Here is a 12,457-nt window from a genome sequence, read left to right as displayed (position 1 = left end):
TATGAATTGTTGTTGCAAATCATGGTCTGAGGCGAAGATTTGACCTAGCACATGAGTGGGAATGCCGACGTTTGCATCGACGTTGGACATGCAGACGTCAGCGCTAGAAGATGGACGAGCAGAAGGCGCAGACGCAGGTGCAGGTGCGGGTGTGGGTGCGGGAGGAGGTACAGATGTCGGAGTAGTGGTAGTGGACGAGGGATGGACATTCGCCTGCGAAGGGAGCCTCGTGGAGAGCTCTTCTCTATGGATGCTGGCATTTTCGATAGCGTAGTCACCGTTTTCCGCTATTGTCTGATCTACATTCGCATGTTCACGTTGTCTCTGTAACTGCTGAAGGTAGCTAGATACATATTGTCAATACCAATTTGTCTCATCTTTGCCGGAGACAGGACACGGATTTACCTCTCTGGTACGGTGACTCGCTTCTCTCGCGACGGATACTGGCACACTGCCTCTTTACGCGCTTTTGAACAACGAAGGCATGGTGTGCCGCCAGAGCATTTCACCTTAAGTGAGTGGCAGCGTTGACATCTAGGCACGATCTCATCAGTACTTCACCATACGGGGAACAATATTTTTAAAGCAAATTGTCTAGCCAAATTTGATCTTTACTGTAGCGAGACGACGATGCGCATATTGCAAGTGGGGAGAACACGTACGCGACATATGACCGCTTGTTACCACGTCGATTGTTAGTCCTATTCTCTGACGCTCCCGAGGATTCGGGGGACGGTGGTTCGGGCATGACGAAGGCTGATGTTTGATCTAATCGGGACGGGAGACCGATGTCCATTATTGACGGCTGAAGGGGAGAGGAGTAGGAGACCATCGGTCGATAAGAAGCCGACATTTTCCCGTTGGGCCCGTGTATATGTCGGCCGATGCCGGTGCCAAGCCTAATGACGAGTGCGATAACGGTAACAAGTGCGATAACGGTACTTGTCCCCGCCACTTGCCGCTGCCGACATTCATCACACCATCAAGTCTTACACCATGTCCAGACCGAGCCAGGCGCGAAAGGCGTTGATTCACTAGACTGACATACTAATCTTTACGTACGACGGACGCCAGCAAAGTGCCTCAATATCATTTAGCTTAGGCAATATCCATCCATCACGCTGTTTCACGTTCCGCTATTACCGACCTGGCCGGCCGTTCAGACCGGTCACGTCCAGGTCGTGGCCTTAGCAGCTGGTTCCGTTGTCGTCGCAGTTTGAACCGAGCTGCTTCATTGGTTGGAGCTTTTCATTTCTTCTTCTTCTTCTTCGTCCAGCTTATAGATTATGCTGCAAAACATACCATAGTGCCAGACAACAGCCATGCCGCCCAAACAAGATGTTTTGCTGATCGAATCAACTGTTCAAGCTTCCGACCATGCGCGTTGGAAAGCAGTGGCCGAGAAGTTCAACTTGAATCTCATTCGCTACGACTGCGAATCCACGGAGGAGTTCAAAGAACGCCTAAAACACGGAGGCGCCTATGACAAAATCGTTGCCATTGTCCGTAATGGCTGGTTGAAGGCTGGCCCGCTCGCCTATCAGCGACCATTTGCCACAGATGTCGTTCCATATTATCCTGACACTCTCAAGCTCATCTGCTGCAGTGGTCACGGATATGACGCAGCTGACACTGATGCCATCACGGCCAGAGGCATCTGGTACTGCAATACACCTAATGCATGCACCGAGGCCGTCGCAAACACAGCTCTCTCTCTGGTGCTAGACTCATTCAGATACCTCACTTATGCGCAATGGTGCGCGAGGTATGACTGGTACAAGAGCCGGGACCTGGGACTTGAGGCCGTGGACCCGACTCACAAATCCTTGGGTATTGTAGGCCTGGGCGATATTGGTCTAGCCGTCGCGCGCAAATGCGAGGCAGCTTTTGACATGAGGATTCACTATCAAGGCCCACGACGCAAATTGGATATGGAGAAGCTTTTCAAACAACCAGCTACCTACTACTCCTCGGTGGACGAGATGATTCCGCATGTGGATTGCATCATGATAGCCGCCCCTTACACGGCCTCCACCCACCATCTGCTTTCCTCGAGGCAATTTTCACTCGCTAGAAAGAATGGTTTGCGAGTTGTCAACATTGCACGGGGTCAAATGATCGATGAGGACGCCTTGTTGGAAGCTTTGGAAAGCGGCAAGGTCGTTGGTGTTGGGCTAGACGTACATGCGAACGAACCAGGCATCAACCCAAAGCTCAAGGACAATTGGCGCGTCACTGTTCTGCCGCATATTGGTGTTTGTTCAAGCAGCAGCTGGGAGAACTTTGACAGAATCAATCTGGACAATGTCGAAGCTTTCTTTGATGCAGGCAAGCCAATCACGCCAGTCAACAGCGTTAGCTAGATTATTTGGACAAATGTCTCTAAAATCCACATATGATTCAAATGGCGCTAGCAATAACCGTAATTGTATAGTCTCTTTAGTGTTTGCCTGTTGCAGTACCAAAACCTCATCCTGTATCACGTGTAGCTAGGCCCGTGCTCGCACATTTCGGGTCGGATATCGGCGGTGAACACCTAGGCAGGGAAGTCGGTCACTTACTTTAGCGGACCCACTGCAACGCAACATTACCCGCTAGGGTCTGGCATCCGATTCACTTCAACTTCGGTGCGTGTGGTGGCTATCCGCTGTACTCATTACGACAAAAGCAGGCTCCTCATCTGTGCTCAGCGACGTAGGGTTCAAAAGCTTCACATGATGGGTAAGTTGTACATTTTCATCCATTCCCATTCCGTTCCTTTGAGCGATATATCGATTCTCAGCTAAACATGAGAATCTTGTTGCAGCATATTTCGTGGTCATTGGTGCCGGTGTCGTAGGCCTCGCCCAAGCCCTTGAACTGCGCGCGAGATATCCCAATGCCAAAATTGTGGTGGCTGGAAAATTTCTGCCTGGAGACTCAGCGCCCGAGTACACTTCTGCTTGGGGAGGCGCAAACTGGTTCCCTGCTGCGAGAGACAATGGACCACATGAAGATATGGAGGCTATCACATACCGAAAGTTTGGAGAACTCAGTGCTACGCGACCCGAGTGCGGCATCAAACCCATGAACATCCGATGGCATTACGAGCAGGCAATTGATGAAGTTGGAATCAAGACACCGGCTACGGGAAAGTTGTGGTTCGAGGAGCTTGTAGGCGGATTGACCGAAATCCCGAAAGAAGAGCTGCCTGACGGCTGTGCCTTTGGCTACGAGATGGCCAGCTTTGTTATCGATGTCCAAAAGTATTTGCCATGGTATGTATACTTTTCATTAATCGCTAGACAATGTCCATCGAATTTCCTGGAGGATAGAAGCCCTGCTGACACATTGCAGGCTGCAGACTGAGTGTACGAGATTGGGCATCGAGGTTCATCGAAGGGTTTTTGACCACATTCGTGATGCATTCCGAGCGTATCCAAATACCACAGCGATTTTCAATTGTACAGGCCTCGGAGCTCTGACGCTAGGTGGAGTGGAAGACAAGAAGATATTTTCTGCTAGGGTACGTGCTTTCCATCACTTCTCTGGGAGTCGAATGCATAACATTTTCTTCATTTCGTTTACTTCAATCCCATCACTTTCCGTCTCGTATTAATCATTTCCCGATCTTGATGCTGACGTGGCTATGATATATCAGGGTCAAATCGTACTAGTAGAAGGTCCTGAGAAGCCAGTTCGCAAAATGTACTTCCGCGCACCTCATCGCGACGGTGAAGCCACACATATCTTTCCGAGAGGAGAGCGCGGAGGCATAATACTTGGAGGTTGCCGACAGAAAGGTCGATGGGATGGCGAGCCTGAGATGGATTTCGCGGAACTTATCAAACAGCGTTGCTGTGCCCTGGTCCCCGAGCTGGGCCGCCCTGAAGATTTGAAGGTGATCAAGCATGGAGTAGGGCTAAGACGTAAGTATTCCGAGAACGTACAATGTTTTAGACACATGTTACGAGCACTAAGCTAACGAAAACCATGTAGCTGGGAGAGAAGGTGGGTCTCGAGTTGAGGCTGAGGCAATTGAGGGCAATCTAGTGATTCACAACTATGGCGCAGGAGGAACTGGATTCCAAGCAGGATGGTAAGACTTTGCTCTCTATACTTTGAAAATGCAAACATCGCGCTGACATGTACCTTAGGGGGCTAGCACAGTATGCGGCGAATCTGGTCCCCAACCGCCTGGCGCGCTTATAAAGCATGTAGCAGAAGCTTTAGCCAATCTTAGGTCAATTCTTATCGCAATGGAAAAAACATCACCACTTGTACCATGTCTGATTTCGAAATCATAGATGGAAGAATGTAGTCTGTCATGATACGCGGAACGGAAACCCAACGTCAGCTTCTGCATCTAGCTGAGAGCCGTCGGTGATATGCACATCACACAGTGAGCATAATTATTCCATTGGCCATAATGACTATTCTAGTAATTGCGCAGATGCCACAACTCTGTCCATACTCAATTTGCTGTCAATGAGTAGCTGGTGTCCCAAATACAAGCCTGAGCAGACTTCATTTCTTACTAGTACGTAGGAAATTATCAGAAAGAATTTGGAAAGAGACGGCTCACATCACCCTAGGATAGTACTGGATACTGTTTAGACAGCGAGCACGAATTATTGCAGCACCAACCTAGGTGGTGTCATAGTCGGCCAGGAACTTGAATTGTTATCATTAGACAAAACCAAACAGGACCATGTGGTAAGTTTTCACTTACCCAAACCGATGATAGAGTGTTATCGGCTGGCAGCTGGTGCAGCGCAAACTTTCCGTTGATAGCCGCCGCAGGGTCGGCTCGTTCTTGCCGAGCGTGGAGACCTGACGCGAGAGCTTCACGAGTACGAACCGCGTGTCAAGATGCGCATAAGACTTTACACGCCTTGAACGCCGGTCGCATTCATCCACCTGCACACAGCTAAGAAACAATTGTCCCGCAGAAACACCAGGAATACGTCACAATGAGCACACCCTCAGGCCAAAGACTGCTGACGGTAGCTGCCGCGCAGTTGGGGCCCATTACAAGTTTGGATAGCCCGCGCTCAGATGCCCTCACTCGAATGATTAATCTGTGCTCGGAAGCAGCAGAAAAGAATGTGAGGCTTCTTGTATTTCCAGAGCTTGCCTTTACAACTTTCTTCCCGGGATACATCATTGAGAAGCAGGAAGACATTGACAAGTTCTTCGAGCCAGCTTCTCCCAAGGACCCTTCCGCTATCATTCACTCACCCAATGGCAAATCTCTCTTTGACAAAGCGACGGAGCTGGGTATCGACATCTACATTGGCTATGGCGAGCGTTGGACGGCAGAGGATGAGAAAGTAACATATTACAACACGGCAATATACTATTCGGCAACTCAGAAGCGTGCTATCGCCAAATACAGGAAGGTCCATCTACCTGGCCGCTATGAACCCGACACTCGCCCCGGAGTCACGCAGCAATTGGAGAAACGTTTTTTTACGGTTGGAGATCTGGGGTTCGAGGCCTTCCGCGTACCGGATCTCATCCCTGGTGCGGTCAAATCCAAGGACGCGATATCGACAGAAAGCACGCAGGGCCAGGGTGACCCAATCATGGGTATGCTGCTCTGTAACGACAGGCGTTGGGCGGAGGGTTGGAGATCGTATGGACTACAAGGCGTCGAAATCGTGCTGGTAAGTCGCCTCAGACAAACTGAGTTCTACCCCGGTACCGTGTAAAAGGCATCACGCACTGACTACTATGGATATAGGAGGGCTACAATACCACTGCTTTCGCGCCTCAATATCCAGGAACGAATGAATGGCAAAAGCAGGAAGCTCTCTTCCATCATCATCTATCTAACCAGTCTGGAAGCTATACGAATGCATGCTTCAGTATCCACGCAGGGAAGGCTGGTAAGGAAGACCACGGCTCGCTCATCGCCGGCAGCAGCATTGTAGATCCCAATGGACACATCATTGCTGAATCAAAGACCGAGGGTGATGAGCTGGTCTGCGCCACCATTGATCTAGCCATGTGTCGCAAAGGCAAAGATAGAGTCTTTGATTTTGCCAAGCACAGGAGGCCCGAACGTTATCACAGGCTACTCAGTCAGGTCGGTGTCGAAGAGCCAGCCCTTCTAGATTAGAACAAGCTTTTGCATGACCCCGTATGTATGTATTAGCTTGCTCAATAACATTTCAAATGCATCTCAAACGCCCATGAACTAGAATTATTACAAGTACTTCATCATTTTCTTGTCTGTCTAGATACAAACGATGTGAAGCGGGCGGACCAAGTGACAATAATTTAAAAAATTGATCCGAAGATCCGCTATTGAGAAGAGCTGATACCTGTAAGTGTGTAAGCCTTGGAAGGCTCGGATGGCCGTTTCTGGAATGGCTCCAAGGCTAAGCAGCCGAGGCTCCACCTGGGCAGGTCTCGGCCACAACGTATCAAACGATAGAGAGAGAATGAGAGATAGATCATCGTGCTGAGGCGTACCCCGGTGATGGCTACCTAGGTACCTACGGTAAGTGACGGAGCTTCGCAGATGCCGATCCGATGGCGACCTAGGTTGCCGGCCGACCCGACTATTTCAGCGGTATCGGCAGATAAGAATTGGAGTACAGGAAAGCACCAGCCAGACGTTATTTACCATAGCGGAACCACTCGTTCATCGGTTTCTGTTGCAATATCGCAATCGAGTCATGTCTCAACAGCAATACGACCAGTATGACCTCATCGTCACGAATGGCATCCTCGTATGTAAAGCCTGTTACCAGAAGCGGAATTAGAACTGACAAATGGTCGCTCAAAGGTGACGGCAAACGAAGTCTTGCCTGCTGGTCTTGACATCGGTATTCGAGATGGAAAAATCGCCACGCTTGGATTCGATCTTGCTGCTCGGTCAAACGCCGAAGTCATAGATGCGCAAGGTGCCTTCATCACCCCGGGCGGGATAGATTCCCACACGCACATTCAACAAGATAGTATGCCAACCGGCGATACTTGGGAGACTGCTTCTCGAAGTGCCATTGCCGGCGGAACCACCACTGTGTTGGCCTTTGCCAGCCAACAACGTCAGGACAGCTCTGTCCTCGAACCTGTGCAAAACTACCATGCCAAGGCAAATGACCAAGCGTACTGTGACTACGGGTTTCATCTTGTCATGACAAACCCTACCGCCGAAATCCTCGACAACGAACTGCCCAAACTGGTTGAGGATGGCATCACGTCCGTCAAGTTGTACATGACATACGAGCCTTACAAGCTCGGCGACAGGCAATTGCTCGATGTCATGCTGACTTGTCGCGAGTTAGGCATGACCACAATGATCCATGCTGAAAACTCGGACATGATCGCCTTGGTAATCGAGCGTCTTGAACGGAGAGGCAACACAGATCCGTTTTTTCACGCAATTGCCAGGCCGCGACTTGCAGAGGACGAGGCGTCATATCGAGCTATCTCATTAGCTGAACTTGTGGATGCACCCATTCTCATAGTGCACATGTCTTCTGAGGCGGCTGTTGAGCATGTCAGGGCAGCCCAAGCGCGGCTGTTACCAGTGCATGCGGAGACTTGTCCTCATTATCTATTTCTTCTTTCCGAGGAGATCAAACAGTGTCACCACGGCGATAATTCTCATGGCGCCAAGTTCATATGTGCGCCGCCTTTGCGACATCACGCATCGGATCTTGAAGGGCTGTGGCGTGGTCTGGCCAACGGCGCCTTCACCGTCTGGTCCTCAGACCATGCTGCGTCAAAATTCGACCACCCAAAGGGCAAAAAAGCAGGCACTGTCGACGGTGTCATTCGTTTCTCCAAGGTGCCCAATGGTCTCCCAGGACTTGAAACTAGGATGCCGCTTTTGTTCAATCAATCGGAGGGGTGCTTAACACCCGAGAAGGCACGTATCACTCTGCCACAATTCGTCCGACTCACAGCCAGCAATGCCGCCAGACTATACGGTATGGACGATAGAAAGGGAACTCTGATGGTAGGGTTCGATGCAGACCTAGTTATCTGGTATCCTCCTGGCGATCCTAGGGGTAAAGTGACCATCACACAGGAGCAACTTCATCACGGCGTTGACTACACGCCTTTTGAAGGCATCTCTGTCCAAAACTGGCCGAGATACACCATTCTCAGAGGAAAGGTGGTGTGGCAGCATGATGGAGCCGGCATCGTCGGAGAAAAGGGGTATGGAAAGTTCTTGCATCGCAATAAGGGAAAGCTAGTCACGGGCAAGATGGGCCAACAAGGAAGAGGCATGCTACCTGGAGAACGAGACCTTTGGCTTTAGACGGAGAAACTGTCATCTCAGTTCTCCCATCAATAGTGCGTGAAAGCGAGACCTACCTTTAGCGTTGCAGCTGTGCTTTCGAGGCTTCTATGCACGCGGATAGTCGCGGTAAATCCAAAACCCGATTTGTTCAGGTGGATGACATCTCAGAAAATGATGCTCGTGGTCGAAAGTGACGCTATCTACTGCTTACTAACTAGTCTACGCTTTCCCTAATCCGAACAAATGTGTGTGGGGTTTTGGTGAGGGGACATATAAGGAAGTCACCTTCTCTCGCTTCTCCTTCCCACTTTACGCAGCTCTCAACAAAGCAGAAAGAAACAGCCTTAGAATACGCTACGTGGTACCTCACAGACTCTATAAAATGGATCCAAAAACATTCCCAACCGTCGTTGGGATCGAACAACCTCCCATCTCAATTCTCTTGATAAATCCAAACTCCTCGGCGCACATGACCGACGCCTGCCTCAAAACCGTTTCGACCAAGATCCCGCCTGGAGTGACAGTCTATGGCTTCACTGCTCCCCCACCAGCACCCAGCGCCATTGAAGGCCGAGTCGACGGCGTTCTCTCAGCCGCCGAGTGTCTGCGCAACATCGTGCCTATCAAGCATCGCTTCGACGCATTCCTTGTGTGCTGCTTTAGCAACCATCCCCTCATAACTGCGCTCCGTGAGGAAGTTACTCAGCCTGTACTTGGCATCATGGAATCAGCACTCTATGCCTCGAGGATGTGCGGGAATAAACTGGGCATCGTCACCACAAGCGAGCGGTCCGAGATAATCCACCAGCAGTCCATCGCAGAGTACGGATTTGGTAAATTTTCCGCTGGATGTGCGGCTTGCAGGATCTCCGTGCTAGATCTCGAGAGGAAGCCGAAGGAAGAGGTCTTTGCGGGGGTTGTCAAGGCGGCGAAGGAACTCGTTGATGGAAGGGGCGCAGATTGTATTTGTCTGGGCTGTGCCGGGATGACTGGAGCTAAGGAGGCCTGCGAAGATGCCGTTGGCAAACATCAGAACCAAGCTATGGTTGTGGACGGTGTAGGTGTTGGCGTGCAATTCCTGATCGGCCTGGTACGTGAAGGACTCGGGACTGCGAAGGGTGGGGCATATCGACCGGCAGAAGCAGGGCGGAAGGCGAGGAATCAGGAATGGTATTAGCAGAGTCGTTGACGTGAATAAGCTGGAGAGAAAGTGCAACACAGTAACTAGACACAGGATTGTCAATACAGTGATTGTGTTGCATCGATTGACTTTCAAGCTTTGATCCGAGATTTAATGCACCTAATCAGCGTGTGATTAAGATCTAGCAATGCATCTTCATTATCAGCATCAGCATACCTCTTACTGCGGCATACCCTTACCGCCCTTTCGGATATACCCCCTCAACACCGCGGCCGCCGTCCCCGCCACACTCTCCGCCACCTCCCTCGCCCCCATCACTCCTTGATCCGCATCCACAAACCGTCTCAACATCATGGCCAAGCATGAGAACCCATCGTCTTTCCGTCCCGCCAATGTGGACAATTGAAACTCGGCATTTAAAGTAATCTCCTCAAAGAGAGCAGTGCAAGTGCGACTCAGCCCGATACCGTCAGTCGCAAAGATGCGATCGATCTGGTTCATTTGCACTTCAAGCGCTTGGAGGAAAGCAATGTGGCCAGAGTCTTTGAGGTAGGATTTGACGGGGCTTCTGGATTTTGGGCCTTTGAAGCCTACGAGTTCGCGCTTGGCTTGGGCGACCATTTCGTCGTCCATGCGGTAGAGCGTGCGCTGGATGGTATCTTTATCGTGTAGATAGTCCGACAGTATACCCATGAACGGTGACAGTGTGACATTACCCGTGCGATTCGTCTTCTGTTTCGCCAAAAAGCGTGGGTCCTTGGTGCGCTTATCGGGATTGTTGAGTTGGCGCAGGGCCTCGGAGTGCAGGCCTGAGCTGAGGAATACCCGGTTTACCATGACATGAGCGGAGGCTGTAGGGCGCTCGCCCATGAAGATTGTCTTGATGTGGAGGTCGATGTAGGTTTCGAGCGCGTGCCAGGGCTCGTCGAGATAGCCGAATTGGCGGAGTGCGTTGTACATGTGGCACATTGCGTGGAGGTCCTGGTTCATGTTGACGAAATTGAGATTGATCTCTTCTCTACGCATCTGGGCGTTGAGAAGTAGTTTGCCACACAGGGCAGGATTCGATGAGCGTAGGAAGTTTGGATCTGGATTGGGGATGATGAACTTCTCCATGTACTTGTGGATCGCTTCACTGTTGCCTGGGTGGTCTTCAAGCTCTTCAATACGATCCATCATCATCTCCTTGTATTCGTATGACAGAGTCAGGTCTTTCCACATGTTGCGATGCAGGCCGCAAAGTGCACCCTTTGGATGTTTAGGTGAAATTTCGCGAATATGACGGTAACGATCCAGTTGCACAGGATTAACCTGGACAAACCGCATAAGTGTATTGAGCTCTTCGGTCGTAGAGGATCTATATATGGAAACCTGCTCGTCGAAGAGGGTCCCGGCGAATTCCTGGTGTTTGTTCAAGTATCTTTCCAGTTCCTGCATAGGCTTTCGTAGTTGACCCCGGTTGCTCTCCCATATGTGTTGGAGGGCAGTCGCGACACAGAATACAGCGACAGATGGGTAAGTGCCAGTCCAGACGGACAAAAGAAGCCGCGAAATTATATCCAGCTTATTGTTAATGAGAGAAGAGACACCATCGCTTGATTCGCGTTCAACCTTTACGGAACCGTTGCGCTAGAGGAAGTCAGTGAAGTTTCCCAGATCGGAGTAGTTTTGAATTGCCGTGTCCAGGTCTAGATACAGTAGCGAAGATGAGCTGCTTACCTCCAATGATAGATCCATGAGATACTGTATAAGAAACGTGTCCTTCTCTATGACAATCGGATCGACGGCCATCTGAGGGCTGAGCTTCAACAGTCGTGGTAAACTCAGGGGTACCGAGATTGGGTACGTTGTATCCTCATTCATTGCTGCTCTCGCACTCATAATCGTTATAGCCGCAAGCGTCCAGTCCTGTTGGTCTTGGAGTACCTTTGAGAGTTTTCCCATCTCACTCATGGAGTGTGGCTTCATTGTTTTCTCCAGCATAGTGATTTGCGCCATCGCAGCTTCTGTCAGGAACGTGGCTACTGGGAGACTCGGAGCAATGTCGCCTCCTTCGAAGAAGCGGAGCCAGATGAGGATCACGTAATCACGTAGTTCGACAGCGTCATCCACGAAACAGAACCACAATAGCTTAGCCTCCTCAGCAGGGTCGACTTTCGGTTCGTAACGAACAGGTGCAACATTAACAATCGCCATATCGTCTTTCTCTTCAGAGTTGGGGTTTTCTTCCTGCTCAATCGCATCTTCAGCAGGATCGATGCTGAGCTGAGAGAAAAGATTGGTGAAATCCCGATCCTGATTCTTGGAAGTCGCCGTCGAAGCGGAAGCTTGCACCAGGATGCGCCCTTCGAGCATGCTGACGATCTGCCGTAGTATATCTAGGAAGTACACATGTCCCGCGTTGCCCTGGTGCTCGGGCTCCTCGGCGGCGAACTTTTCCACGTACTTCTGGCGGCCTCGAATAGCGTCCTTGTATGCGCGCCAGATATTCTTTGGCATTATGATCGTCCCCTGAAGATTTCGTAGATATCTTCCCTGTCGGAGGAGCTCATCGGTTGAGACTTGACGTGGTTTTGAGACCTGCTTTGCAGCTTCGTTGGCGACGCGAAGGGCTTCGGCTTCTTTGGCTTTTCGCGCTTTCTCCCGCGCTTCTGTCCGCGCTTTTCCTTTGAGTCTGCCTTGTTTGGGTGCGGGGGTAGTGTGCGTCGTGATATTCTGTACTGTCGCAGTATCTTGGGCCGTGCGTACTACGCTTCCCTGGGCGCTCGCAGTGTCTACTAGCCATGACACCGCGCGGTTCGTCTGCGACTTGATCCACTCGTATCTACTCATGATTCAAGTAGTGTAATGCTCAGTAGCACTGGGTCTCCTGGTTGAGAATTTGCTCGATAGGTTGTGGCTGCGGACAAGCGGCAAACAGGTAGAAAAAGCAGGCTCGAAAAGTTCGGCAGACCGAGACGCAGAGTGAAAAGTGCGAGAAATCTCGGCCTGGTGATTGGCGTTTCAGCGGCCGCTTGCTACAGATGGGAACATACGTACTCTAGGTACTGTTCAATTACTCTTAAGGCCTCCAC

General features: G+C 50.7%; 6 protein-coding genes across 6 annotated transcripts; 5 read left to right on the top strand and 1 right to left on the bottom strand.

Moving 5' to 3' along the window:
* Positions 1-1,322: 1,322 nt before the first annotated feature.
* SNOG_08793 (hypothetical protein) lies at positions 1,323-2,363 on the top strand (the record flags this gene model as incomplete). Its single annotated transcript, XM_001799049.1, has 1 exon — positions 1,323-2,363. The coding sequence occupies one exon, from the start codon at positions 1,323-1,325 to the stop codon at positions 2,361-2,363; it is 1,041 nt and encodes a 346-aa protein (XP_001799101.1).
* A 354-nt stretch (positions 2,364-2,717) lies between these two features.
* Positions 2,718-4,242, top strand: SNOG_08792 (hypothetical protein; the record flags this gene model as incomplete). Its single annotated transcript, XM_001799048.1, has 6 exons — positions 2,718-2,721; positions 2,783-3,257; positions 3,337-3,505; positions 3,641-3,908; positions 3,979-4,078; positions 4,137-4,242. The coding sequence occupies 6 exons, from the start codon at positions 2,718-2,720 to the stop codon at positions 4,189-4,191; spliced, it is 1,071 nt and encodes a 356-aa protein (XP_001799100.1). The 3' UTR covers positions 4,192-4,242.
* Positions 4,243-4,952: 710 nt separating this feature from the next.
* On the top strand, positions 4,953-6,103 carry SNOG_08791 (hypothetical protein; the record flags this gene model as incomplete). Its single annotated transcript, XM_001799047.1, has 2 exons — positions 4,953-5,682; positions 5,862-6,103. The coding sequence occupies 2 exons, from the start codon at positions 4,953-4,955 to the stop codon at positions 6,101-6,103; spliced, it is 972 nt and encodes a 323-aa protein (XP_001799099.1).
* A 562-nt stretch (positions 6,104-6,665) lies between these two features.
* SNOG_08790 (hypothetical protein) lies at positions 6,666-8,401 on the top strand (the record flags this gene model as incomplete). Its single annotated transcript, XM_001799046.1, has 2 exons — positions 6,666-6,719; positions 6,776-8,401. The coding sequence occupies 2 exons, from the start codon at positions 6,666-6,668 to the stop codon at positions 8,258-8,260; spliced, it is 1,539 nt and encodes a 512-aa protein (XP_001799098.1). The 3' UTR covers positions 8,261-8,401.
* Positions 8,402-8,624: 223 nt separating this feature from the next.
* On the top strand, positions 8,625-9,419 carry SNOG_08789 (hypothetical protein; the record flags this gene model as incomplete). The annotated part of the gene is made up of 1 exon (XM_001799045.1): positions 8,625-9,419. The coding sequence occupies one exon, from the start codon at positions 8,625-8,627 to the stop codon at positions 9,417-9,419; it is 795 nt and encodes a 264-aa protein (XP_001799097.1).
* A 183-nt stretch (positions 9,420-9,602) lies between these two features.
* On the bottom strand, positions 9,603-12,215 carry SNOG_08788 (hypothetical protein; the record flags this gene model as incomplete). Its single annotated transcript, XM_001799044.1, has 2 exons — positions 9,603-11,012; positions 11,103-12,215. 2 exons carry the CDS (start codon positions 12,213-12,215, stop codon positions 9,603-9,605), a joined length of 2,523 nt encoding a protein of 840 aa, XP_001799096.1.
* Between the last annotated feature and the right edge of the window lie 242 nt (positions 12,216-12,457).

This window comes from Parastagonospora nodorum (assembly GCF_000146915.1).
Source record: "Parastagonospora nodorum SN15 chromosome Unknown scaffold_13, whole genome shotgun sequence".
In the NCBI taxonomy this organism is placed as follows: domain Eukaryota; kingdom Fungi; phylum Ascomycota; class Dothideomycetes; order Pleosporales; family Phaeosphaeriaceae; genus Parastagonospora; species Parastagonospora nodorum.
The sequence above is the reverse complement of the archived record's forward strand: the minus strand, read 5'-3'. Positions and strand labels throughout refer to the sequence as shown.